Genomic DNA, 27,166 nt, shown 5'->3' on the forward strand with positions numbered 1-27,166 from the left:
TTAGCCATCCAGTGGCACTGAAGGAAGTCAGTATTGCAGTATCCTCAGAATCCTTCTAACCTTTGACAATGACTTAGTAGCATAATAACACTTATCACCTGATTATGACCAATAAACTGAAAAAACAGAACTAGCTGAAGGGTCTGGAAGAAAGGTGCTGTTGGGAAACCCTCAGCTAAATGTCCCTAGCTCAATCACTGATACACCTGACCAACTCACTGAAATCAGAGTTTTCCATTGACTTCAGGCCTCACTCTGTCACCTTCATTTTTCTATATATTACCATGCTGTCACCACAGAGGTAAATATCTGCAGTTTGTGAAAATCTTCAAGTAAGGCAGCACCAAGACCCTGAAAATTAGCCTTATAGGGTCTGGTGTAAGCTGTAGTCATGAGAGGAGTTTGATGTGGGCTGATGTGTGGGTATGCTGTCTCCCTCCTGTCCTCTCCTCTTTAGAAGACAAACACAAGTCAAACTCCCAAGTCAAGTTGTGGCCCTGACTAGCTCTCTAGCTGTTTCTCAGAATTTAATCAGGAGACAGAGCAAAAGCACAGATTTGTAAATAAAAGAAATATGAAGGCAATGGATGGTAAAATATCAAGGAAGTCAGAATCAGTATGAGGTTGACTCCTTTGAAGCCTTTTGTATTTGCCTCAAGGAAGAAAATGCTTTGCACTAATCAAGCAATTTTCAAGACATTTTACAAGCATGAAAGCTCACAGCAACCCCGTGACACAGGTCAGCATTAATATCTCCATTGTAATCAGACAGAAAGATTGTGTCATATTCCCCATAGTAAATTGGTATCAATCTGTGCTGAGTCCAGCGAGGTCTCTTGTTCAGTCACTATACCAAATGCCTTAGTTTTATTTCTAAGCAATCATTAAGAAGGCTAATATTCTGCAATGCTTTTATGTTACTATGCCTCTGGCCCTCACATAATAAAATAAAATTCTAACATTTCTTTCAACACCTCCTCTGCTTTTCCAGAAGAAAAATAGCCAGTGGGGGGTTACGAGGATCATCAGCTCTGGGCCACTCCCTCTCCCTCTAAGTAATGTATTCCAGCCTGATTGGAAAAAATGACATTTCTGGGACATCAGCCCCTTCTGTAGTCCCTTTACCATTCTCAAATGAAGACTCAAGGGCAAACAAGCTCTACAACCAGTATTTGCTGAACTGTAAAAGCCAGGGAACATTCTACTCCCAGCATAATTCCTGGTTCCTTGCAGTCTGTGATGTCCAAACAGGGGAACACATGCTTGAGAATATACTCTGCTGGTATTATTGGCCAGCAGTGTTGCAGCCAGCTACACCTACACCTGCAGGCTAAATGCTTACGTGTTTTTACTCTCCAGGCCCCTTCTTCCTCCTTTGTCCTTTAGGCTGCTCATAAATTAATAGCTACATAAATGCAGGTAGAGAACCACTTGGCTGAGGGCTTCCACACCAACAGGCAGGACCGTATTCACCAGAGCCCAAGATTATGCAGTTCCCCCAGGTTAAACAAAACAATGAGACTGGTATATTTATCAGCAGAGAAAGCAGACAGGAAAAATAGTTTCCGCTGGTAAAATTCACCATATGAGATATGCAGCTCCATCTTCTGCATAGCTGCTTATGTGGAAATGCAGATACTCTACTAAAAATTTTCTACCTCATATTCTGATTCCATTGCTTTCAGAAGGGTCTTGCACTCACAAATGTTTTTCCCAGTACATATGTTGCTATAATGATTGTCTTTTGTGGCGACAGTTTCATATGATGCTTCAGTCCTAGAATTTACCTCCTCTTGTAGGCACTTAGCAGGGACTTCCAAATCAGCTTCTGTTCTCAGGACATCTACAGTGCTATGGCTGAAACAACACAGAGAGATTAATGAGAAGGAGGAATAAATCAGAAGTCATTTGATCTACACCTTGACCACAGAATAGCTAAACCTACAGTAATCTACTAAGAGTCTGAGAGGCTCTGAAAGAAACTAGAAAGCAGTATCAAAAGAATCACACGCACACTCAAAAAGAGGAAATAAACAATTAACGTTGGTATCACAATCGGCGGTAGCGTGATCATACTGGTATTCAATAGACTTTCCAAAAGTTGGACTATCACTATGTAGTCCAACCTTTGCCAAATAACTACTATTATGGGTATATATTGTAGATATATAATTGCTAAAACAGCAGTTGGTGGGGCCACGAGAGGGTAAGGTTAAGATGGGGCGGGAAATACGTTCTTATAGGTAGAAGCAAACAGGAATTGCATGAAATAACATATTTGGATAACCACTGGGGTATGTTTCTTAAGTGAGGAACTTATCTTGAGGGAAGAAATGAGAATTTGTATTCTCTGCTTTGTGAAATAATGTTGGAAGCTTACTACAGAGAACAGCTTTCCTATGGCATCTGCAAGACAGAGCGAGGGACCCAAAATATCTTCCTCTCATTCAAATGTATTAAAAGATAGACCCTCTCTTACTATCTTCTGCATTTAAATGTTAATATCCTCATGCTGCTAATCAAATACACTGTCAAAGTTTTCAGATCCTCCCCCCAGAGAGTCAAGGAAATCTTTGATTATTCAGTGAGAAAAGAGGTTTTTCTGAAACAGATGCCAGTACTGAATCCCTCAAAGTCTTCTCAACATCACAGATGAAAAATTGTGCTCACAATGCAACTTCATAGAGGGGTTCTGAAAAAAAAGGAGAATCAAAGATATACATCAATATATTTTATTATTAATCTGACAAAGAAAAAGATCAGCTGCTCTCAGGCATTCCCACCTTCAGGAAATCATCTTCCCACCTCGGCTCTCCCTAAGAAAGACTTCCCATCAGCACAGAGACTTCCAGACAAAAATGAACAGTGACATATGGGGCTGTCAGGTCTTTTGCCTCCCCAGGTCATGAGCTGATGTGATTCCAGGCTGCCACGGGTTCACACTCTGCACTGCGGTGTCTGGTGTAGAGGAGGGCGATGGCGATTCCCAGGGGCTCATGCTTTGCACTTGGGTGTCTGGTGCAGAGGAGGGTGATAGCGATTCCCAGGGGCTCACGCTCTGCACCGGGGTATCCGGTGTAGAGGAGGGTGATGGCGATTCCCAGGGGCTCATGCTCCGCACTGGGGTGTCCGGCACTGAGGGCAGGGGATGGGCAGGTGTGGACAGAGCTGTCCTGCCAGAGGGACCCCATGGAGCTGGCTTCAGCCGAGCGCCCTGGTCTTTACTTGGGGCAGCATGTGCAAAGTGGCCCCAGAGCAGTGGCTGCACTGCACAGCCCAGCCGAGGCAGCACCTCTCCCAGGGCCGGTCCTAGCACCCATACGCCCACCCGCTTCCCATCTCCTCCCACCTGCATGTTGCTCTGCTCACCGTCCCTCGGCTTCCCTCGGCACGCGATGGCCACAGCGATGGAGACGAGCGTGGCCACGCAGAGCCCGGCCACCAGGATGATGAGGTACAGTGGCAGGCTGTCCCGCTGCAGCCCTGGGTGAGACAGATGAGCCCTGGTCCGCAGGCACCGTGGCCGAGCGAGGCCGCGTCCCTGCCTGCAGCCTGGGCTGCGTGGGGCTGCTTACTGCAGCGCTACCTCGGGGCAAAGTGCTGGGACCTGCTGCCGCCCTGCCAGCCGCGGCCACCTGGCTGGAGACCCCGCGTGGACGTCGCATGACATCTGGGCGCTGGGGCTGACCCATGCCCATGGGGCAGCATTCCTTACCCAGGGTTAATGGGTAGGACAGACTGGCATTGCAAGAGTGGTGCTGAGCAGAGCCACATGAGGCATTTTGAGTGAGACCTCAAGCCAAGCTGTGGCAGCCTGCTCTGCAGACTCTGCACCAAGCCCCTGCTATGCAGGCTCACTAAGGCTGGTGAATATTTGCATTAAATACTCATTTTGCTTTAAAATCAAACAAAACCTTCAACAGCAGCGAAAACTTAGATAAATTGTGACATCCGTCCTGAGTTCAATGGTAAAATTTTCAGCCCTTTTAAGGCAGAAACACAAAGCAAACTTAAGGGAAAAATCAAGCTCCAGAAGACCTACGGACAGGAGGCCAAGAGGGGAATTCTCACTTAGAGAAAATCTAGTATTTGACAGGCTAGGAATCTGCTCCCTGAAACAAAATCTGCTGCAGAAAGCAGCTGCCAAGTCCCCTGTTTGGTCTGCCCTCGTTAGTGCTAATCTTGTACTTTTCTGCATGAGCCTTTTGCTTAGTGCTGTGAAGGTCTCCGCTTACCTGCGGCAATGGGAGGCCTTGCTGAAACAGCATCGTTCCCGGAGGCTGCCGTTGCTGCGGGCAGATCTGCAAGAGTGGGGGAGCGTAGCAATCCTCCTTTAGGCTGGCTGATATACATATGGAGGGATGGGGTGGAAGTGTTCTTGGGGTGGGAGTACACTTAAAATCAACCCAAAAGCCCAAACCCACAAAGAGAACAGGTGATCCAATGCCCCAAAACCTTACCTTACAGCCCACACAGACCATGGAAATTGTCAGAAGACTGGTCTCTCTATAGCCAACCTTGAGAATACAGGCTCAAAATGCTGCTAGCCTAAAACCAGCCCACAGGATGGAACAGTCTGTGGTAACACATAAAACTCACATATACGTACAACTAGACAGCCTCAGAAAGGATTGGATACAAACCTCCTGCAAGCAAGCAAAAAGCTTGCAGAGTTAGGAAAGCAGGATGCTTTGTATTCAGAGATAGACAAATTAAAAGCTGAGCCAAACAGACTAAAAATAATACTTTCTCAAGAGTGTTCCCCAGCAGCAAAAGCCATTGCAAAATGCTAGTGTTAATCCTCCAACTGACTCCTTGTTCTAACTGTCAGCTGTAACTGCTACTAACCCCTCACCTGTGGTTGTGTGGTATCTCTCTGAGGTTCCCACATCACTGTCAAAAACCACTGTTGTTCTGGGCAGATCTGCAAGTTGAATAAAAGTGACAGGCAACAAAGGAATTTGACCATGGTTTCTTTCGCTGTAGTAAAACAGGAGAATTTTCCCACTTGATTTGTAAGTCAGTGAAAAACCAACCAACCACCCATGTAGAGGACAGGTAGGGGACTGGTTGCCAGCAGTGTTAGAAAGTAAGTATGGTCTTAATTACTTCTATTCCTTTGCTGTACATTCTTTTGCACTGATGTGCAACTATTCCAAAAATAATGCATATTTGGTGTTAATTATCTGATCTGTGCACAGAAAGAGGAAACTGCCTTGACCATTTCCTGCAGATGAAGCCGCAAGGCGGCCTTCTCTCGCCAAGGAGACCTCCCGCTGAAGCTCTGCGGCACCCTGGTTCCCAGGCTGCGGCTCCCCGAGTGCTGCCTTGGCTGCTGTCACAGGGCTCTGGCCCAGCCACCCAGAACTGAGCGCCTGCAGCTGGGGCACATGGGCACCCACTTTTATCCCACCTGGACAAAGGATCTGTAGCCCCAAAAGACACTAAGGTAGATTTGGCTCACTCTTTTCAAAGCCCTATTCCCATGCCCTGTATCATTCACACACTGCCAGGAAGAAAGCGGCACTTCCTCTGCAGTCCTGAGCCTGCCTCTATTTCAGCCCTCGCTGGCCTCACCTCCCACCGAAGGGAGCTTGGGCCTGGGGTGCCTGCAGGTCCCAGTGCCGGGCCGCTGTCTGACTGGGACCCTGTGGGAGGGACCGGCAACTGGATGATTCCCTCACTCCCCATGGGCACTACAACCCAGGTAAGAGGAATGTATGTCAAGAGCAAGAGTGGGGCTCCCACCCCACACAGTCTGGGTCCTACAGGAACGTTTTTCTCAGCCCTGCCATGATCAGCCATGCTCTGAAGCGGGGAGGAGGTCAAACCCTGGGGTTTCCTCTCTCAGTGGCACTAAAATCACAACTCATATTTCATGTTAATTTTCTGATCTGTGCACAGAAAGAGGAAACTGTCTTGATCATTTCCCACAGCTGAGATGATAAGCTCTAGTTTGGGGACTCACCTCTCACCATCAGCTCTACAGCATCACTCTGCTGGGGAACACCTCTCCCAACCCTGTTCTCTGCTTCACAGTAGTATTTCCCTGAGTCGGAGGGTTGCAGACTCTCAAATGTGAGTTCAGCCTGACTGCTCAGATGCTGAGCTTTTCCTCCCGGCTCTCCGAGGAACCAGCGGTAGCTGATGGGTGGGGATCCGCTGGCCACGCAGGTCAAGCTGGTCCTGGCTCCTGCTGGGACTATCAGTCCCAGCTCACCAGCCCTGATGATGGGCTTAGTCACTGCAACTGAAAGACAAGCAGATTGGGCTCAGGTCATATTGGTCTTGCTGTTTTAGAAGTCTTCCCTATGCTCTACGGCAGTTCACTTGCTGAGTTTAAGCCCTTTTCCAGAAGGAACAGAGGCACCACTTATGTCACCTCTCTGCACAGATGAAGCTCAGCTCTCTTGTTCCTACAGACAGCTTTATAGTAGCTATGCTACTCATTGCAACTGCCGTATCACAGCAAGGCAGCTCTGTTGGAATGGTGCCCTCTCTGCCCTGCCATAAACCCACCTTGCAGAAAGAGTTAGTTCTAGCACACATTGAGGATGTTCTGGAAGGGGAGAAGCCATACTTGGTGAATACAACACACACTTGATTTCCTACTTGCTACAGGAATCACAGAGATGTTGGTTTTCTGGATAGAATCAAATACAGATTTGAGTGCTATCTCAAGCAGCAGTGTGTTCAAGTGGTCCACTGGTAGATTTAGATTTGGGTCTGAACTAACTGCTCCCCCTTCCACAGTCCACCACACTATCACAGTGCTGAGATGCATCATTTCCTCCTCAGAAGAGATGGGCTAGCAGCAACAGAAATGCAGACACTCTTCCCAACAGCATGCCTCAGCACCCGGTTTGGATGCAGGTACATGATGAAGTGAAAGACTCTTCCTTGCGCTATGTGCTTCCTACCAGCTGCATCTTGTACCACATGCTTTGTGAATTAGAAATGGTGTGCAAGAGCAGAGCTTTATTACTGGATTTACCTTTGACAACTTTAACTGTAGTGGTCACCTCCTTTGTTACCAAGCTGTTATTTTCAGAACTCCAGATGACTTGACAGGTATAGCGTCCACTATCAGGGATTTCAAGGTTCTTGATTTGAAGTGTGACATCCCCTGAGCTGTTCTTTGGGACAGTGACACGGTCTCTGAACTGAGACAACAAGACATGGTCACCAGAGTTATCTCTCCGAAAGATGGTGGAGGTGCTATAGTCTCGCTCCATGCTCCAGATGAGCGTTTGCTGCGTGAAACCTTCTGAAGGCACATAGGTACAAGGTAAAGTGGTGGATCCCTTCCATGTCCCATTGATCTGGTGGAGGCCAGACAGATCCAGGAGGGCTGCAGGGAACAACAGTTGAAGAGAAGAAATAACACTGTAAAGGAGAAAATGTCCTTATGATAGACAGGTGTCACCAGAAGGTGGAAGCCAACATGTTAGATGTGCTGAATACCACAGCTGGCTAAACCTGGGCTTGTGTACATCTCACAGAGCATGGGGATGTGGACAGTTGCTTCAACTCCATGGCTATTTTTATTGATTCTCTCTGGATGCTTGCCAGTTTTCAAATTCCTTCTTGGTACAGAGAGGCACAAATCCTGCTCCTTGTGGCAGCATCACAGCTATAGTGTTCATAAGATCTTAAGGTGCATTTCTAATTCCTGCTCCCTAGCCTTCATGTTCTGCTTTTGTGGCTTGGCTTTCTGCTTCTACTTGCAGGTGATTAGTCAAACAGCAGTGGACTTCCTCCCACCCCCAAAGACATTGGGCACTCTGATGACATCAATTGCAATGTTGTTCTGTACCTTACATGTGGAAAGAAGGATGAACAAGTCAGTTTTGTTGTTTTACTGCAATTAAGCATTTTTATTAGGTCCTTTTGCACTTTTGCACTGATTAACGTCACCAGTGTAACTTCCCTGTTGCTCACAGGTCACAACAGTATAGCTGTGCAGGCAGAAACACTCCTCTGTGCAATAGCTTGTACCAGAGCTATCGGGAAGGACCATTCAAAGGAAAGTGAGGATCTGCAGATCTCTGTCCAGGAGGACAGTCTAGAGGACTGTTGGGGCTGAATGCTCAGGAAGCTTGGTTTTGACATGGAGCAATGTTTTTCCTTTATCAAATAACTTTGGGAGAGCAGGCACAGCTCCATTCTTTGAATCTCACATCTTTATCAAATGCAGCTCCTTGATATATCTGCTTTAGAAGGTTTTCCCTTTCTCTTCATGCTCTTCACAGAATCCCTTCCAGGTAAATTAAGAAGGATGGAAACTATTTAGAAAACTGCTTAGATATACTCCTAAGGCATTTGGTGCTCTCTGCTTCAAGTGTGTTTAGCATCCAGTGTATTTCTCTAGACACAATTTTAGTTAGACATCTCTGCAGTATTGCTTTGTATTGCTACATGCCATGAAATAGCTGCTAGCATGCACTGATTCACTGTGGAGTCAGTGGCACCCTGTGTGTAATTGATTCCAGCACTAGTGGGGCTGACCCCAAAGGAGAGCTCATTAGAAAGAATGGAGAAATGCAGCAAAAGAAAAATCTCTGACAGAGCATTTTTAATGGAAATATTTCCTCCCAGGGCAATTATTAAACTGGAATATAATCTTCCAGACAATGTGAATCTTCCCACCAGAGATAGATAGAGCTGGACTAGAGAAAATCTGAAGAGTCGTATCAGAGTATCCCAGACAGGTCAGAGGGATGTGTGTCATCCATAACACATGATAACCACAAAAAATTTTAAACTTCCATATTCTGACCCATTTTGTAAAGCAACTGAACATCTCCCTTTCTAGACTACTAGCACCCAGCTTTCCTGGTGGTATGGAAGTGCCATGCAGACTGGCGCCATTAGGTATCTGCTCTGAAGAACTGGACCTGAAAAAAGCACAGTGGATCCAGTCTTGAGGGCTTCAGATATAACCTAGCTTTCTTGATTTATATTGGCCCCAAGCAGACAAACAAGTACCTTCCAAGCACTAAGGAGAAGGGTGAGGAGGAGTAGCAGGTATTTTGTGGTATCCAGCTCATCCTCCCAATTTCTCTGGCTGTCTGCCCAGTGAGACCATAGTTCCTTTGGGAAGTGCCTCATCTAAGTGGCAGATGACCTGAATTTAGCTAGACTTGGCTCACCTTTATCCATGCCACCTTCTCCTTCCTCCCCCCTCCTCCTCCTTTTTTCCCCAGAAATGCATGGTTTATATTCAGCTGCATTAACTCACAAAAAGCAGCTTAAGAGGCTGATCACAGAAACCTGTAAAGCTAATTTTTCATGACTAGATGGGAAAAGGACTCTAATCTATTTTTTTTCTGAATATTAGGAGCAATTCTTTGCCTTTATACAACTGTCAAAGCAGCTGTAGCTTTTCTCTTTCTCCTGTTTCCTGAAACCTTTCTCTGTCAGTGTCGATGCACCAGGAGCAGGTGCAGATGTTTTATGGGCATGTAAATCAAAGTAAAGATTCCAGTATCACCTATCCTAGTGCACCTAGAGAATCAGTATAGCTGAAGAGAGCAAGGTGAATTATGCATGTGTCTGAATCTAGGCTCACAATTACAGCTGTACCTCTTCTTCCTTACCAGGACCATGCTAGTAAAACAATAGTGATGCATTATTAAGCTCAAAAAGAACATGCACATTTCCTTCCAAAATGGTCTTTGCAGAGCGCTGATATACCGGAGCAGATCCAAGGATCTCTCCTATTTTGTTCTTGCTCTGGAGGGCTTGGGATCTGACTTTTTACCTTATACTATACTGTTTGTTCCACCCTCAAAAGCACATCATTGTGTCTGATGCCAAAGAAGACTCTTCCCAACCTCTATTTTTTTCATCTAAGAAACTAGAGATTTTCCACACTTGACGATTTTTAAAAATGAAAACACTATAATTCAAAAGATTTCCCCTGCCCTCTTTGTGCTCAGATTTTTCTCTAATATGAGGAAGCATTTACTCACCACTGCAGCTGACGAAAGCCTTCACAAGCACCAATACCTGTAGCATTTTTTCCATTCTCCTGGAACTGCAGGTTTGTCCTACTTTCCCTCCACTTACTCAGAGAGAGACCCACACTCCCAAGACCAGAATGCAAGTCAAGAATACTTCCTTTTCTTCTGTCCTATATCATCTAGGATCCAAACTGTGCTGCTGCCCTTTTTCCTTCCTTCTTTCTGAAATATCACCAGCCCACTTCACTGATGACAGGGGTGGAGGATGAACAAAGGCTATAAGGATCTTTCTGTTTCCTTTTCATGTTCTCTTGTCCCCATCCACTTATCTTATCATTCTTTTGACTTTTTCCAAGAAATGCTCTAAATGCTCTTTTTTATTCTCTTTGTAATTGGATGGGATTTTTTTTTGCTTTCTTTCTTTCCATGTTTGCAGTCACTTCACAATGAAAGAGCTTTATTATGACTACACAGTCAAGCACTTAGGAGCAAGGGAAAGCAAACTTCAGGATGCTTGAGAAGCATGAATTCAGTAATTCAGTTCTCTCAGATGTGTGTGTGATGACATTGGCATTACTTACAAAATTACGTACTGTTTTGCCATGCACAGGACAAGTGGTGCCAGTTCACTGGCTCTGCTTCTAACTTGTCCCATCTTCCTCCGTGGTTCTAGAACAGAGCTCCTGCTCATCAGTCAGTTCACCTTCCCAGAACCTTTGTAAGGCTAAGCACGATGTTAGCCACATTGTAAGTGTAGAAAACTGTGGCACAAAGAACTGAAAGCCTAAAATATCTCCTAGTTTTGGATGCTCAATTTCAGAAGCCCTGGATGATCTGATTTTCCAGTGTATGTAACACCCCACGGCACCTGGGACACCCAAAATACTACTCTCATCACCTTTGCTAGCGGTTGGGAATGCTCAGCATCTCTATCCATCACACCATGAGCGCTCCTAACCAGGCATCCAGAAATGGAAAGCACAGTAGCCTACATCTGGGAAATTTGAACTGACTCACCTAACATCATATAGGAACATAAAGTACAGACTGAATTGCGCAATTCCATTTCCTCTCTGTCTTCTCCTCCTCGGTGCTCAGCTCTTCCACCATGCATATGTACCAACTTCTGCAGCAAGAGACTTCTCTGAGGCAACTCTACTCATCTTCTGAGCAGGACAGACTGTGACATGAATGAGGAGGAAAGCCAGCCCTAGCCTCTTTGCCTGGCAGTCTCAGCCTTTTTTTCCCCAAGGGTCTGACTTAGATCAGGCTTGGGCAGACTTCTATGGCAAACAGTAAAAGGCACATCTTTAGCACCCCCAGCCAAATTCAAGTCCTTGTTGAATAGCACAAATGTTGTAGATATCAGTAACACAAACATGCATCCTTTTTCCCCCCAAGCTGCTAATTTTTTGATTTACTGCTACTGTCTTTTTTTTTTTTTTAAAAAAAAGACACATTGATTTATTTCATTTACTTTAAAGCCAAAAATATATACAAAATACTATTTATCTGAAGTTCCCTATTTTATTGATATGGGCTACAAGTATATCTGTCTAATCTCTTCCTAGTAATGGCTGAGATAGTGTGACTAAATACTTTTTTTAATTATTCAGGCAGAGATGAACTCAAATAGAGGAGTTACCAGCAAAAATATCATCAGTGTGACAACCAACATCGACTGAGAACAAGCTCATATAATATGAAATGTCAATCCAACGTAATAAGAAATTTCAGTTACTACAGTATGATTGGCAGTTCAGGAAAGATGAAAGCTTCATTCTCAGAACTGAGCCCAGCACAATTTAAATCACCCTGAGTAATGCTGAACACAGTTCGGAATAAAAAAATATTATAGACCACAAAACCTTAGCATGCTACTGTTATTAGGGTTTTTTTAATAGAAAATGGAATTTAGACTAAATTTAGACTTTCAGTTTAAGTCTTTCTGCAACTTTTCTGTTATGATGAAATTTCCTAAAATGGAAGGTAGCAATTTTTTTGATATACTGCGTTTTTTTAAAAAAACAAAATCTTCTGATTTCTTTCATTTGTTTATAATCTAGTTGCAAGAAAAAAATTTTTTTTTTGGTGAAATTTTCCAGGTACTCCATTAAACACACCAAATGCATGGGAAGCCTCTATGGCAGGTCTCTGAGCATGATCACAGGGTGAGTTCAGCTCCCTGCCCTGAGCCACGTACTGAGGAGGAACAGTCTATCCTTCTTTTCAGTGCAACGGTCCCCTTTGAAGCAGCAAAGATGTCCCATAAGCCACGGCAGTCCAGACATCAGCACTTCTTTTAAACTACCTAAGACCAACTTCCTAACATGAAAAGCACTGTTTGGGCAGGCACAAAGGATTTGTGAATCATGGGGAAGGGACGTGCATAGATGTCTGAATCATAGTGTGCAAAAGGTCGAGAACAAATGAAGAAAAAGATGTGGGGTTATATTTCTAGCTTGCTGATGCAGTACTTTTCCTTGCATTGCTTCCCCTTTCCCTAAGTGTACCATCTCTTACAGTCCAGGGAAGATTTCTCTTTTCTTCCTGCTATTCCTCTAAAATCTAGACTGCTATAAGTCTATATGAGGAAATAAGAACTAGCACCTAAGCCCAGACAACTGATGCTGGGAACAAGCCTTGTACTTAACTGGGGTAACTGGGATTTGTACAATGCCATTTCTGTGATGGGGAGAAGTTAAAAACAATATCCTGTTCTTTACTACAACAGGAATGGAAAAGCTGCATTTTCCATCACTTGGCCAGAAACTATGCCCAATTGTGGTACCGCTATAGATGCGGTCATATCACCAGGGATGTGGAGAAAGTACATAAGGAAACTAGAGATTAACAACCTAGTCATCTGCATTTAATATTACACAAGCTTTACCATCTACAGGTGAACAGATAATCACCTGGTGCTCTTATATTCACAGAACCACAGACTACCTTGGTACACATCTCTGTTGCAGTAGTCCGGCTCACGCACAAAATCCATCATGCTTCATATTCTGCAAACTCACACAGTGTTTTCTGAGGATGTAGCTTACAAATGGCAGGGCATGGGGGATTTCAACCCAGGAGGCCATTCATGCCATTCTAGGCACACTCTGTAGCAGTACCTTTACAAGCAGATGCAGAGGTTATGAACAGATGTTACATATGGAATCAATATGTGCCTGCTAAGTATTAAGAATGGGAGAAAGAATTACAGAAGTTAAGAAATGCATATACAGGCAAATCTACTGACCTAGTGGATTCTGTTATAGGCATTTAATCACTCACTAAAGCAGCTTGTTGATATCTATTCAATATTTATGCCTTAGCATTTAGTTTTAAGAAATGTTCTGCTCAACACCACCATTGAGATGCTTCCAAGAAATAATTTCATTTCCCTTCCACTTCTTTGCTGTTGTGTCAATGAGGAAGATTTCTGTTTGGAGAGTTTTCTTGTCTTGAAAGAAAAGAATGATGGACAGAAAGAAACAGCAGATTCTCCTGAAAGTCTTCGCTCACATACATCAGCATGGGAAGTCTAGGGTTCACAAGAAATTCAGAATAAAATCTGAGCATAAGGTAGATATGTTTGAAATACAAGGAACCATTTGCTGATGGGCCTGAGAAGGAAGGTTAATATGTTTGGTTTTGCCACAGCTATGTTCCATCACAACAGATATTTGTTCAGTTTAATTAGGAAGTTTTTGCACAGCAGCTGAGGTCAGACCATTCTCTGGAACTGCTGCACTTTGTCAATGATGGCTTGTTCCCACCTCTGTGCAGGGCAATGAAAACCAATTACTATCTTTGTTTTCACAAAATTGGTCAGCTGATGAATACAGTGCAGGTCTCCTTTCACTCTTTGGGTAGAAGCACACGTACGCTTGGCTTTCTGAATATGATTTAAACTGAGTTCTGCTTATTGTTGCAATAAACCTGCCTATGGCAAGCACTGGTAGCCTGGAGGAACAGGTTGTGTATGGGATGGCAAGATCTGTGCAACAAGTGTATGTGAGGCTCCAGGGTAAGAGTTAAGACTAGTTGTTATCCTGCAGAGGAAAGTAACAGAGACAGAGCACTGCACCCTCTTGCAGAACATATCCTTATTGATATGATCGAAAGTTGATTTTTGCTGCCTTTTCTTGACTTTGCTGAACCTACCAGTATGGAACCAATTTGTTTGAACTGGAACAGAAACTTTAGCTTGAGGGCTAATGCCTGTGCCCCATCTGTCCATTCTCTGCTACCAAATTACCACTAGCCAGATTTAAGAGAGTCCTGCCTGGAGAAACAAAAGCACTGTTAAAACTCAAACAATGTCTCTGAAAGAGTGAATGAGTCCATTTTCAGAGACTTGACTTAAAACCAATCATTGGTACATCCTGGCCCCTGACTGGTAAGAGAAGCTTGTCCTGAAAACTTATCTCCTGTTCAAAAGACTAAAAGTAAAGTTGGATTTTGGGGAAACATGCCCCATCACAAGCTGAAAAACCAAGCTAAAACTGCTGATATGACTATTTTCTGAACCGGACATGCAAGACTTCCTGAAGCTATAATTACAAAGGATAAGTCAACTACTTAGCTAAAACAAACATCACGAATTGTAGTTCCTCAAATGTGATTTACAAGATGTCCCTTTGCTGTGGATAGACACATATGTCCAAGTCTTCTGCTGCTTGAGTGGCTCAGTCTGCCCATTTCTTCTTTTCTAAAGGGACTCCTCAGTTTTGCATCCAAAAGCATGAGGAAAAAGCCTCTAATGTCTCAGACATTATGCCTAGCGACCTGGTCATATAAATATAATGAAATATTTAAAAGGAGTAGCCCAAAGAGGAGTACAGATAAGGCTTTGGATTCTCATAGGGCTCAGCTTTGCAGAGCCTCAATGCTTACCAGCATGCTTTGAGACAGTCTGCAAAGGCTAGAGAAGAGCTTGCTGTGCTGTTTTCCTTGTGATATTAAAAAAAAAAAAAAAAAAAAAAAAAAAAAAAAAAAAAAAAGACTTTCAGGCTGCAGGGGGTGAAATGCAGTACCTGGCTTTGTGCAAACCACCAAGAAGTAGGTGGTGATGGGGGTCAGAACTGAACAAATGAAAAGAAAGAAACAAGTACTCTTTATGAACCATTTGCACTCAAAAAAAAAAAAAAAAAGATAAATTTTACTGCAAGACAGAGATTCTTACTAGGTCCAGCCATAGCAAACTCAGAATTGATTAAACAGAATCAGGTTTACTAAACACTTTGGGGATGTTTCAGAGAAGTTAACTGCATTAGCTTTTACAGTCGCATTGCACCACGATTCTCACATTTACCAGATAATAGCAGAGTCACGAGAACATGGCAATTGTTCCACCTAAAGAACCAGAAAGTTCTTGTATATCAGCTTCTCCTTCAAGGCCTGAGTCACATAACACAAACATGAAGCAAAAGTGATCTTGCTGAAAGTTAACTTCCCTTACCAGCAATCTCCAGGTCACTGACATCAGTTCTGGGCTGCCTGTTACCTCAGTCAAACCCTTGTCAGCACTTCCTAGCAGTAAGCAAGCCATCCATACATGCCATCACTTGAGTACTCATTTCCTACTTGTGCCCACATCCTTGAGTCCCCTAGATGGGAGTACAAATGGGCAAGTTCAGCTATTAGACCAGTACAAATCCTTCCCTTGCTTGCAGTTATCACCCTCTTACTGGGTATCGATGCTTTTGGTAGCATCATCTCACAAGGCCTGTTCTTACAGACTTCCCTGTTCTTCCTTCAGTAGCCCCATAAAGGCTAGTGGAACTCTGATTTCAGTAAACATGTGTGTTGGTCTAGGAAGGTCTGCCTTAACCTCAGCTTCTCTTCCTGGCTTGCAGCTCTTTATAGTATTTCATCAGTGCACTCGACAGGATGCAGAGCAACTGCTCTTTTCCCCAGATATACCCCATGCTGGATTAGGATCCAGTCCCTATCTTGCTTTACCCTGCTGTCCAACAGCATGTGCAATCCTGATGCATCCTCTGTGATACAAACCACAGAGAACCTAGTTCATAGATTTCTTCAGTTTCATGAGCCTGAATTTTACTGCTGGCCTTAAAACAGTTTATTTTGCATCACCAGCTCCAGGTCACAGTTGTCCAGCCAATATAAAACTGCTATTTATCCACATTTGCAGGGCTGTGGTTTTGCAATGCAGCTGGAATTGAATTGATTTTTGAATTTGTGGCACAGCTGAAATACACCTGTAGGATAAATGAGAGCCATCACCCATAGGACATGGACAGTGAAAGTGCTTGGATATACACAGATCAGCCCGCTTTTCACTGGAATCCTCTTTGTCTCTGCACCTCTGTCATTGCTTACCTTAGTGGTATTTTGAAGATGAGCAGATCATATAAAGATAGTCATATTCATATCAAAGTAATTTAGGCATATGTAAACAATTCTAGCCTCAAGCTTAAGGAAAAGTATCTCATATCTTTCTAATATTAAAAATGCAATAAAAAAGAAAGAAAATTTGACCTCAGATAGGATATGCATTGTTGCAGTATTAAAATTGCCCAAGCTGTCCAGCTCTAAAACTGAAAGCTTCTAGTGTAATTAGAAAGTGTCTGTTTTTTATTGTGAACATACCACAGAAAGGCAAAGCAAGTACAGGATGATAGATTCACAGGACATTTCTTTCCATGCTTCTGCTCTTAGTGTGGTAAGGTCCTTGATTTTAACCCAGCTTTAAGCTGTGTTTCAGCTCTTCTTTAACAGTTATCTTGCATTTAAAAGGAAACAACACCATTTAGAGAGTATTCTAGGCAGATCGTGGGGGAAGATGCACCAATTCTCAGGCCAGCATCCTCCTGCATTTTTTTAAAATGCAGGAAGTTGAATGGAGCTATTTAGCAATACTTTGTGCCAGTTCTACTCCTATCAGACAAGTTGTTTATAAAGAGAATGAAATTCTTTTTGACCATATAAAGCAGCAAGACTACCATAGTGCTTTCAGCCTGGGATCTGCAGATCCTAGCTTTCAAATGCCACTCTTCTACAGAGGTGGTGAAAGGGAATTAAGAAAAGCAAAATCAAGAGACCTGTACAGCAGTTTATAGCAGCAAAGTTTCTAAAGAGGATCACATTTTCACTGCAGAAATTTAAGGCTCCACAAGCCATGGAAGATCAAAAACTTATTTTTTAGAGAAACAGATGAAGAGCAAGATAAGTTTTGTGTGGATAAAGGTGCTCTTCAAGATTGCTACCTATAGAGAACTGTAGGTTCTTATACAGCGTCCCTCACTTCACATTCAGATTCCTTTGTGTTTCTAAAGGTCATATTCGTTTTCTTTCAGGTTTGTTTCTTCAGATCTGTTGTTTTTCACAGGCTCTGTCATATAGTTGTTTTCAGTAGAGGAGATGGGTTTTTCATAATGACCCGCACTGTCAAAACTTGAAGAAGCCTCTGCTTTCATTGAGTTGTTACGGCTGAAATCAAAATACAATATGAAAAAAAAGTTGTAACTAAAGTACATAACGCATCTCCCAGCTGAAGAGATTTTTTGAGACAGATTCTGATCTGACTCAGAGCCATATAAATCAGGGCACTAGGTTATAACAGTATCCTGAAGGAAAGAATCTTGTCCTTTGCTTCCAGATGAAGGACAATGTGGGACATTAGAGCAACATTGCTGCAAATTCAGGGAGAGTTTCAGAGGCAGCAAAAGATTTAAGCAACACAAGAATTATGGTAGCACTTCTTGGAATGACATAACCAGACAACTGCTTTTTGCAAAACAAATATGCAGAGAACCATGAAGAAATAAATGGCGAACCTAATGCAGCCCACATCCACCCATACGGCTTATGACAACTAGTATCTTTAAAATAAGATAAATCTGTGGGGACAAATGCCATCACACTATGCATTCAGTTGCTCAAGGCTCAACTGTTGCTTCAATATGTTTTATAGACTGTTTAGGAAGCACAGCATCTGGGCAAACATCATTGGCACATTTTATCTGGGTATAAATTAAAATACTGATGATTTGAATGTCATGATACATAGTTCTCCCTGGATGTTTTGGCTAGATTATTAGGCTTTTTGGCTTGTTTTGCATAGGTCACAAGTAGAACAGGATGCTAACATTTGAGTTTAGAAATAGCTATAACATCTTGCCCCAGTTATGATTAAAAGAGGAAAGTTCAGCCAAGGATATTTTGGGGATGTAAACATCATTTGATTCTTGCATCAGGAGTACTGGCTCTCTAAAAGAGAGGAAACCCTGGAAAACAATCTTCACTTTGCCTTATTAGATTGAGGAGTAATTGAACACTCATTTTTGATTCTAATACTGCAAAGGGAAAGATCTCTCTTCCTACATTATACGTTGATGTAGGAACCACAAAACATCCATAAAATGTACCATTGAGGTAACTTTTAATCTCCTCATCCATACTACCAAAGAGATTTTTCATCTTGACAGCTAAGTGGCAACATTTTTTCCTTTCTCTGACAGCCCCCAAAGCCTCCTCAGAATGTTAGATAAAAGATTATACTCACAATTTTACTTCATAGGCATGTGCTGAAAAAGAACAGTCAAAAATTTATACCAATTTGCATTTTTACTCTGAAACAAAAATTTCTACTATGTCTTTCCTCAATATAAACAAATGACTTCTGAAGAGAATAAAAATGGAAACCTTAAATATTGTGTGAGGTAGTTGATGACTTATTCCCAGGATTCAGGTCAAAAGAATAAAAATAAATAAAAATAAATAAATAAATAAATAATAAAAACCCCCACACCCAGATGGAGCACAACTGGGTCAAAAATAATTTGCCCAAAGTCAAAGGTAAAGTTGAGTTTAGAAACAAGAAGTTCCCAGGTCTCACACTTCTGTTATTCATTAGTTCAACAAAGTACAATTTTGAAAGTGGCTACTTTGGATTTCTTAAAAAGAACTAAAAAAAAAGAAGAATTAAAAAACCTATCAATTAATTATTGATAATTAATACTAATTAATAGCAATAGGAATTGCAGAAAAGTAATTAAGGAAACAAAGACACAAGGAGAAAACTTCGGCCACTGGTATTCAAAAAAAAAAGCTTTCTGAACTCTATATTATTAGTGAGAAAAGATTTTAACAAAGTGTTTGGGCAGGATTTTTTTAGTATTAGTACAGAAGACAGAAACATTCAATGTATATATCTATCCTACGCTTGAAGATTAAATAGGCAAGGAATTCACATCAAATAAGGACAATTAACTACAACAGTTTTTCATCTAGGTACTAACCATGGAAAATATTAAACAGCAGTTGGTGCAAACATGTATTTTACAACAGCAGAACAAGATTAACTTACTATTAAAAATCTTAAAAGCTGATCAAGAAATTCTGTAGAGCATGCAGGTTTGCAAACTATGTGATGTGCAGGAAAACCAGAGAAAAATAACCATCATGTATAAGCTTGATAGAGCAGAGAAAAATGCAGGAAAGAAGCTGAATAACGCTGACATTGCACTCTGATGAAAGAGACTATGGTACATGCCTATTCAATCAAGATTTAGATGAATAAGTTTATATTTAAATAAAGTTTAAAGTATTTTCTACAGCAGAATCAACACCAAAACTGGCCTCCTCTGGTAGCCCCTTTCTTTTGCCACAGTTTGTAGGAGTTGCACTAATATGGTGCCTACTCAGAGGCAGCAAATGTGAAAAGCTTTTCTCTTATTTTGTTTCTAAGGTCTAATTACTGAGTGCAACTAGTTCTAGTGGGCTCCAGCCAGTTAATTACAGGCACAGTCCTCGGTGTCAAAGGGAGGTTGCTTTTAGCATCTGAAATTACTAGAAACCATGCCTGGGAACCACATGCAACACTGAATTGATTGGCAAAATACTCTAGATTCAGCCCAAAGTGGAAATCTGAGGAGATTTCAGCAAGGGGCAGACTGGCTCAAATAATTCTGGCCTTGAGGCTAATTGCCTGCCCTCTGGTGTTTAATCTCAAGAAGCAGTTTGAGGCAGGCACTTTCAAATGCATCATCCCATAGGGTCTAGATTCATTGTGGATTGCCTACTAGACTGGCCAAAGACATTTGGGAAATAATTACAACCCCAGAGTCTCAGTGAGCAGCAGCTGGGCAAGTCCAGAAAGCAGCCTGAGTGTGTGTAATGCAACTGCTGCTTTTCTAAAAAGGCGTATTTTGTCAGTGTCTGAAAGAGCCTCTTAGACTCTTCATGAGATCTTTTTCCTCATCCTGAGGAAAAAGGGACTTCTCTACCCTTTGCAGTCTTCCTGTTTTGATTCACGTATATTTCAATTAAGTACCTTCATGATTCAAATATTGGACATGCTACAGGTAGTAATGAGCACAGTACCACATCCATCCACAAAGGCCCTAAGGAGTAAAGCCAAGCTGGGCATGCACAGTACATTCAAGTTTTCCAGAACACTCTACTTACCCTTTTTGGGCTTTCTAATGCAATGGAGAATAAAGATGATAAAGAAAACAACAGCACCACAAACCACAACAATCAGGATGATCAGGTACAGGGACAGGTGAGTCTTCTGGAAATCTAGAATGACAAAGAACAAACCTTTTAAACACAGAAAGGCTTCTGGGTTGCAATAGCTATTGACCATCTGCCTGAGAGGAAAAATAGGCTGGCTGCTCTGCCAGCCTTTGTAATGGGCAGGCAGTTATACTACTTGTTCTTATCCCTACTTCTCCCCATCCTATCACCACCTCAGTCACTTAGCTTTGAATAGGTGTGTTTGTGTAAGCTAGCTAGACTTACTGTTCTTGCATCTCACCGAGACATTGGGACCATAAAAGCCACTGGCAGAACTTACTACTCGGAGGTGCTCAGGCTAACCAAAGCTGTGAGAACCACTCAGAGCAGACCTGGATAGAATAGTTACAACGAGTCATGAAATTTGGGAGATCAGTTTATACCATCAGCCCTCTTCATTCACAGATACAGTTCAGTTGTTGGAACTGTTCAAGTTCCCTACAGCACTGCAAAGCTAGATGAACTGAAAGATGTGCCTAAACTGGACACTAAGGCTCTTCTGCTCATCCAGCTTTCACATTCAAAGACAAGACCAGAACAGACTGCTGTTTGGGAATGCAACTATGTTGAACTCTGACCACCCTAATTATAAAACTCTATCTTTTCTTAGATTCAGAGTCTTTTCAAGAATCTAGATGTACTGGGAGCACCAGCTGAAGCCAAAATGCAGAACATTAGGGACTGAAGGTCCTGACCGAGCAGCCAATTTGGGTCCCTAATCACCTTCTTAGCTTTTATTCTGTTCTCTGCTTACCTTTAGTTGTATGATTCTTTCCTGGATTTCCTACATCAGTCTCAGAAGTCATTACTGTTAGAGGCAGATCTGCCACAGTGGTAGAGCTTCGTGGAGTCCGAGGGATTACTGAGGTAGTTCTGAATACCAGCTCTGTTTGACTCTTTTCTGTAAGAACAGTCAAAAATTGTCAAGATCTTCCCGTCAGTTTCTAGTTGCTGAAAGCTATTCACACAGCAATTCACACTATAAATTCAGACAAAGCATTACCCAAAATACAGTTTCCACAAGCAGATCTACTCTGTCCTGAGTCTTAGTTCCACAATCCATAAACGATGCAAATTACAAGCCTCCTTCAAAACAACTGTCCTTGGTAATTTGGACCAGTTTGAAGCAGTTTTTGTATCAACTGTATCTACCAGTGGAAATACTACTACTCTGCTTTCCACTTCAGTGGTTTTCACTAAAGACCAGAAAAACAAGCAAAAAAAAAAAAGCCCTTTAAAAGAAAGGGGCGGGGGGAGAACAAATTCCAGACTATCCTGTATGGTCTACAAGTTAAGAAGCGGTATTTCTAGCAGCCCTCAGACACATCCAAATTCATTCAGACAGAAAGCTGAAGCAAAAGCAATAAAAATATTAAGTATCTTTTCACCAGCAGCAGAATATAATGTTAAGCACCGACATCAAACCTCCAATTTGACTCTTTTCTTTGCAATTAACTTTTTCTTTGCCATTAAGCTTCTTCCAATAAGCTCCTTGCACTTGTGTTTGTGTTATCTCCTTCTGAAAGACCCCTGTTGTTGGGGGGCAGAGTCTGAGCGTCTACTGGGGTACCTATGAGCACCAGCCATAGAGTTATTAGGTTGTTTCCCAAGGACAATCCTCCTTTAGGCTGGCTGATATACATATGGAGGGATGGGGTGGGAGTACACTTAAAATCAACCCAAAAGCCCAAACCCACAAAGAGAACAGGTGATCCAATGCCCCAAAACCTTACCTTACAGCCCACACAGACCATGGAAATTGTCAGAAGACTGGTCTCTCTATAGCCAACCTTGAGAATACAGGCTCAAAATGCTGCTAGCCTAAAACCAGCCCACAGGATGGAACAGTCTGTGGTAACACATAAAACTCACATATACGTACAACTAGACAGCCTCAGAAAGGATTGGATACAAACCTCCTGCAAGCAAGCAAAAAGCTTGCAGAGTTAGGAAAGCAGGATGCTTTGTATTCAGAGATAGACAAATTAAAAGCTGAGCCAAACAGACTAAAAATAATACTTTCTCAAGAGTGTTCCCCAGCAGCAAAAGCCATTGCAAAATGCTAGTGTTAATCCTCCAACTGACTCCTTGTTCTAACTGTCAGCTGTAACTGCTACTAACCCCTCACCTGTGGTTGTGTGGTATCTCTCTGAGGTTCCCACATCACTGTCAAAAACCACTGTTGTTCTGGGCAGATCTGCAAGTTGAATAAAAGTGACAGGCAACAAAGGAATTTGACCATGGTTTCTTTCGCTGTAGTAAAACAGGAGAATTTTCCCACTTGATTTGTAAGTCAGTGAAAAACCAACCAACCACCCATGTAGAGGACAGGTAGGGGACTGGTTGCCAGCAGTGTTAGAAAGTAAGTATGGTCTTAATTACTTCTATTCCTTTGCTGTACATTCTTTTGCACTGATGTGCAACTATTCCAAAAATAATGCATATTTGGTGTTAATTATCTGATCTGTGCACAGAAAGAGGAAACTGCCTTGACCATTTCCTGCAGATGAAGCCGCAAGGCGGCCTTCTCTCGCCAAGGAGACCTCCCGCTGAAGCTCTGCGGCACCCTGGTTCCCAGGCTGCGGCTCCCCGAGTGCTGCCTTGGCTGCTGTCACAGGGCTCTGGCCCAGCCACCCAGAACTGAGCGCCTGCAGCTGGGGCACATGGGCACCCACTTTTATCCCACCTGGACAAAGGATCTGTAGCCCCAAAAGACACTAAGGTAGATTTGGCTCACTCTTTTCAAAGCCCTATTCCCATGCCCTGTATCATTCACACACTGCCAGGAAGAAAGCGGCACTTCCTCTGCAGTCCTGAGCCTGCCTCTATTTCAGCCCTCGCTGGCCTCACCTCCCACCGAAGGGAGCTTGGGCCTGGGGTGCCTGCAGGTCCCAGTGCCGGGCCGCTGTCTGACTGGGACCCTGTGGGAGGGACCGGCAACTGGATGATTCCCTCACTCCCCATGGGCACTACAACCCAGGTAAGAGGAATGTATGTCAAGAGCAAGAGTGGGGCTCCCACCCCACACAGTCTGGGTCCTACAGGAACGTTTTTCTCAGCCCTGCCATGATCAGCCATGCTCTGAAGCGGGGAGGAGGTCAAACCCTGGGGTTTCCTCTCTCAGTGGCACTAAAATCACAACTCATATTTCATGTTAATTTTCTGATCTGTGCACAGAAAGAGGAAACTGTCTTGATCATTTCCCACAGCTGAGATGATAAGCTCTAGTTTGGGGACTCACCTCTCACCATCAGCTCTACAGCATCACTCTGCTGGGGAACACCTCTCCCAACCCTGTTCTCTGCTTCACAGTAGTATTTCCCTGAGTCGGAGGGTTGCAGACTCTCAAATGTGAGTTCAGCCTGACTGCTCAGATGCTGAGCTTTTCCTCCCGGCTCTCCGAGGAACCAGCGGTAGCTGATGGGTGGGGATCCGCTGGCCACGCAGGTCAAGCTGGTCCTGGCTCCTGCTGGGACTATCAGTCCCAGCTCACCAGCCCTGATGATGGGCTTAGTCACTGCAACTGAAAGACAAGCAGATTGGGCTCAGGTCATATTGGTCTTGCTGTTTTAGAAGTCTTCCCTATGCTCTACGGCAGTTCACTTGCTGAGTTTAAGCCCTTTTCCAGAAGGAACAGAGGCACCACTTATGTCACCTCTCTGCACAGATGAAGCTCAGCTCTCTTGTTCCTACAGACAGCTTTATACTAGCTATGCCACTCATTGCAACTCCTACACTGAAGGCCTTCTCTGCTGTGTTGATGCCACCTCCATTCCTCTATAAATCATCACTGCCCAAAGAAAGGGAATTCTGGGATGTATTTGGTGAAAGAAGAGCAATGCAATATCCTAGTTATTTCCTTTCTCCTGTGTATCTCATGGAAACATTGGGCAATTAGACAAAAGTAGAGTCAGGGAGTAAGAGGCCACAAAAAAAAAAAAAAAAAAAAAAACAAAAAAAAAAAACTTCCCTCTAATGCTTGAGCTGGACAATGCAGTATCATGGGCCTGAATTCTCTTCCCTGACTCATTTCCTGCTTCTCAGAGGAGTCAGACTGTACTCAACAAAATGCTCCTGTGTTGGAAGCAAGTGAACACTGACTACATGGTCTATTAAATTGCTAAATACTTTCTGAAAAACAAAGACTTCCACTCTTGCATAGCTTTCTTTTTGGATTTACCTTTAACCACCTCAACTCTCGTGGTGATCTGTTTTGTTATCAGGCTGTTGTTGTTGGCTTTCCAGGTGACTCGGCAAGTATAGGTTCCCCTATCGGAGATTTCAAGTTTCAAGATGTGAAGAGACATGTTCCCTGGAGAATTCTTTGGGATACTGATCCTATCTCTGTACTCAGACAGTAGAATGTGATCACCAGAGCTGTCCCTCTGAAAGATGGTGCCTGAACTTTGGTCATGTACCACAGCCCAAGTAAGTGTTTGCTGCACAAAGTCTTTCACAGGCACATAGCTACATGGCAAGATGGTAGATCCCTTCCATACACCTTCAATTTCATTAAGGCCAGCCAGGTCCAGAAGAGCTGCAATAAAAAAGGAGAGAGAAAAGGAAGAGTAAATAAAAAAACCTCCCCAACTAAACAAAACCCCACCATCATAGCGAAGGCAATTGTGAAACAATGGTGAGAACATCAGCAAATGGAATTCACCAGATCACAAATGCTGGCAGTCAATGTAGAGTGAAGGAATGTCTTGCAGGGGATGGGCTAACAAAAGAGCAACTTGGTGTGAAGATGACAGATAATCCTTCTCACAGTCAGCTGCGTCCTAAAATACGGCATATGTGCTGAATTTCTCTCTCGTGCTCTGTCTGGTGTTTACAGGTAAGCACCAGACAGAGCACAAGAGACAAACAAGAGACAAATTCAGCCTCAGGCAGAGCATGAGATGAGAATTAGTAAAAGGTTTGAGCTTGAGGGATCCAAATCTAAGTTCCACAGCTCCCCAGTCACACTTAACATTATCCTTCTGTTACTTAATTTCACTTTCAGGGCTTTCATAGAATCAGTAAGGTTGAAAGGGACCTCTGGAGATCATCTAGTCCAACCTCTCTGCTCAGCAGGGTCACCCAGAGCATGTTAGACAGGGGTGCATCCAGGGGGGCCTTGAAGATCTCCAGAGAACTTTCCTGAGAAGCACAGCATGTTAACAGCAAATCACGACACAATTTTTACGCCTCCTCTTCCCTGTTGGCTGAACAATCATTCTTTGCTTTTCCATACTACCCTGAACTTAAGCAACTTAAGCAATAGATCAGACAAGTCTAAAACTCTCCCATTTTTGCTATATATATTAAAGGGGGGGGAGGGGAGAAAAAGGTGTTTCTTCACATCATTTTCCTTATTGTTAGGGGTGAACCTACAGTTTCAGACACTTTTTCAGGAAACATCAGGCATTTAAGGTTCCTAAGTCTTTCCTCCTGGTTTCCAAAACTCCCCTTTGTTGGTGCCATCCTACAGATGATATGGAGGCACATCTAAGGTCAAACTGAAGGGCTCTAAGAATCTTTCTTCATGTAAGTAGACAATAAGTAGATCAGGATCCGACCGAGATGAATTGTGTGTGTGGCTGTATCTCTAGCCTTGTGATTACAGCAATATGTCTTTTTCCTTACTACTGTTGTTCAGTTTTAATAGCTATTCATGCTTCCCTTCAGAACTTCAGAGCTTTTTGGAAGCTGGCATGCCAGCCAGAACAGAAAGTCTTTATGGACCATGGGTAGTACCTTTTGGTTTTAGCTCAAGGAATATCAGAGCTAACCAGATGTCTAGTGCTGTCCTGCTTGCTATGTTCTTTGAAAGAACTCATTATGTTAGATATAAGGGCTTTGTATTGGACAGCATTTGCACATGCTTCATGCACTGTTACACTCTGCAGCCACTAGATTTGAAGCAACTGAACACCAAACCAGAAGTATGCAAAGAAGTTGGCTTTTTCAGCTGTATTTCTGTTCCTGAAGTCCCTGTACAAACACCTACACAGACCTGTGTCAGGGAAGGAGCTTCCTCTGAACATAAAAACTTTTTCATTACTTACCATTGCAGAAAAGAAGAGTGCTCATAAGCACAGCAGTTCTCACCAGCATCCCCATCCTTTCCAGGACTGCAGCTTCTTCAAGTAAAACAGACCTAATCTCTCAAGGTTAGGAAGTAAAGCTGCAACACTTCCCTTCTTTATTCACTTTGTCATCTAGAATCCAGAACAGCTGCTGATTGTTTTTCCTTCCTCTTTTTCCTCCCTTCCTTTTTTTTTCTTTTTTTTCTTTTTTTTTTAAATAAAAGAAGTATGTTTTAGTGATGGCTGTCAGAGGTGCGGGCAGAAAAGAAATCCTAACAGAGGACAAAAAGAAGGAAGATTAAGATTTATTTCTACTCTAGTTCATATTTCCTACTGTTTTGTTGACTAATTGATTAATTGCATTCAATTAACAATACAGATTAGGGATATATGGACCTGGATTTCTCTATGGTCTGCTTTGAAAACAGGTAAACAACGATATGCCTAGAAAGAAGGGAAAAAAAAAAAGGAAAAAAAGGTTGAGACTATGAAATCATGACTTCTTAACTTTAATGGAATGTAGTCATTTAGATAAACAATTTAATCTTTTTTATTAACTTCAGCATTGGATCTGTCTAGGAGAAATGG

The 27,166-nt window shown here is 42.8% G+C and overlaps 2 protein-coding genes across 4 annotated transcripts; both read right to left on the bottom strand.

Moving 5' to 3' along the window:
• Nucleotides 1-1,503: 1,503 nt before the first annotated feature.
• On the bottom strand, nt 1,504-10,164 carry LOC134145240 (V-set and immunoglobulin domain-containing protein 4-like). Of its 3 annotated transcripts, none has more exons than XM_062584577.1 (8): nt 9,975-10,164; nt 6,995-7,351; nt 5,969-6,250; nt 4,856-4,924; nt 4,236-4,301; nt 3,370-3,483; nt 2,671-2,692; nt 1,504-1,857 (listed from the first exon to the last, which is right to left on the bottom strand). In XM_062584577.1, exons 1-8 carry the CDS (start codon nt 10,027-10,029, stop codon nt 1,644-1,646), a joined length of 1,179 nt encoding a protein of 392 aa, XP_062440561.1. In that variant the 5' UTR covers nt 10,030-10,164; the 3' UTR covers nt 1,504-1,643. The 3 variants fall into 3 exon arrangements, with proteins under 3 accessions (XP_062440561.1, XP_062440563.1, XP_062440562.1); XM_062584579.1 differs by having other exon boundaries at nt 1,769-1,857; nt 3,350-3,483; XM_062584578.1 differs by lacking the exon at nt 1,504-1,857 and having other exon boundaries at nt 2,199-2,692; nt 3,350-3,483.
• Nucleotides 10,165-16,862: 6,698 nt separating this feature from the next.
• LOC134145238 (V-set and immunoglobulin domain-containing protein 4-like) lies at nt 16,863-26,741 on the bottom strand. The gene is made up of 8 exons (XM_062584576.1): nt 26,558-26,741; nt 24,688-25,044; nt 23,749-24,030; nt 22,636-22,704; nt 21,262-21,408; nt 20,397-20,510; nt 18,493-18,514; nt 16,863-17,417 (listed from the first exon to the last, which is right to left on the bottom strand). Exons 1-8 carry the CDS (start codon nt 26,610-26,612, stop codon nt 17,258-17,260), a joined length of 1,206 nt encoding a protein of 401 aa, XP_062440560.1. The 5' UTR covers nt 26,613-26,741; the 3' UTR covers nt 16,863-17,257.
• Nucleotides 26,742-27,166: the final 425 nt, after the last annotated feature.

The sequence above is a fragment of the Rhea pennata genome, chromosome 11, assembly GCF_028389875.1.
Source record: "Rhea pennata isolate bPtePen1 chromosome 11, bPtePen1.pri, whole genome shotgun sequence".
Taxonomy (NCBI): domain Eukaryota; kingdom Metazoa; phylum Chordata; class Aves; order Rheiformes; family Rheidae; genus Rhea; species Rhea pennata.

Excerpts from the sequence above, each read along its gene's own strand:
- LOC134145240 (XM_062584577.1), bottom strand. The coding sequence starts at position 10,029 with ATGGAAAAAATGCTACAGGTATTGGTGCTTGTGAAGGCTTTCGTCAGC. Across the intron at positions 7,352-9,974 it reads GGCTTTCGTCAGCTGCAGTG|CCCTCCTGGATCTGTCTGGC; the intron begins GTGAGTAAATGC and ends TGTTCCCTGCAG. Across the intron at positions 2,693-3,369 it reads CCGAGGGAAGCCGAGGGACG|AACCCCTCTATGAAGTTGCA; the intron begins GTGAGCAGAGCA and ends CTTTTTTTTCAG.
- LOC134145238 (XM_062584576.1), bottom strand. The coding sequence starts at position 26,612 with ATGGGGATGCTGGTGAGAACTGCTGTGCTTATGAGCACTCTTCTTTTC. Across the intron at positions 22,705-23,748 it reads TGTAGAGCTGATGGTGAGAG|ATCTGCCCAGAACAACAGTG; the intron begins GTGAGTCCCCAA and ends TTCAACTTGCAG. Across the intron at positions 18,515-20,396 it reads CATTAGAAAGCCCAAAAAGG|CACATGCCTATGAAGTAAAA; the intron begins GTAAGTAGAGTG and ends GTTCTTTTTCAG.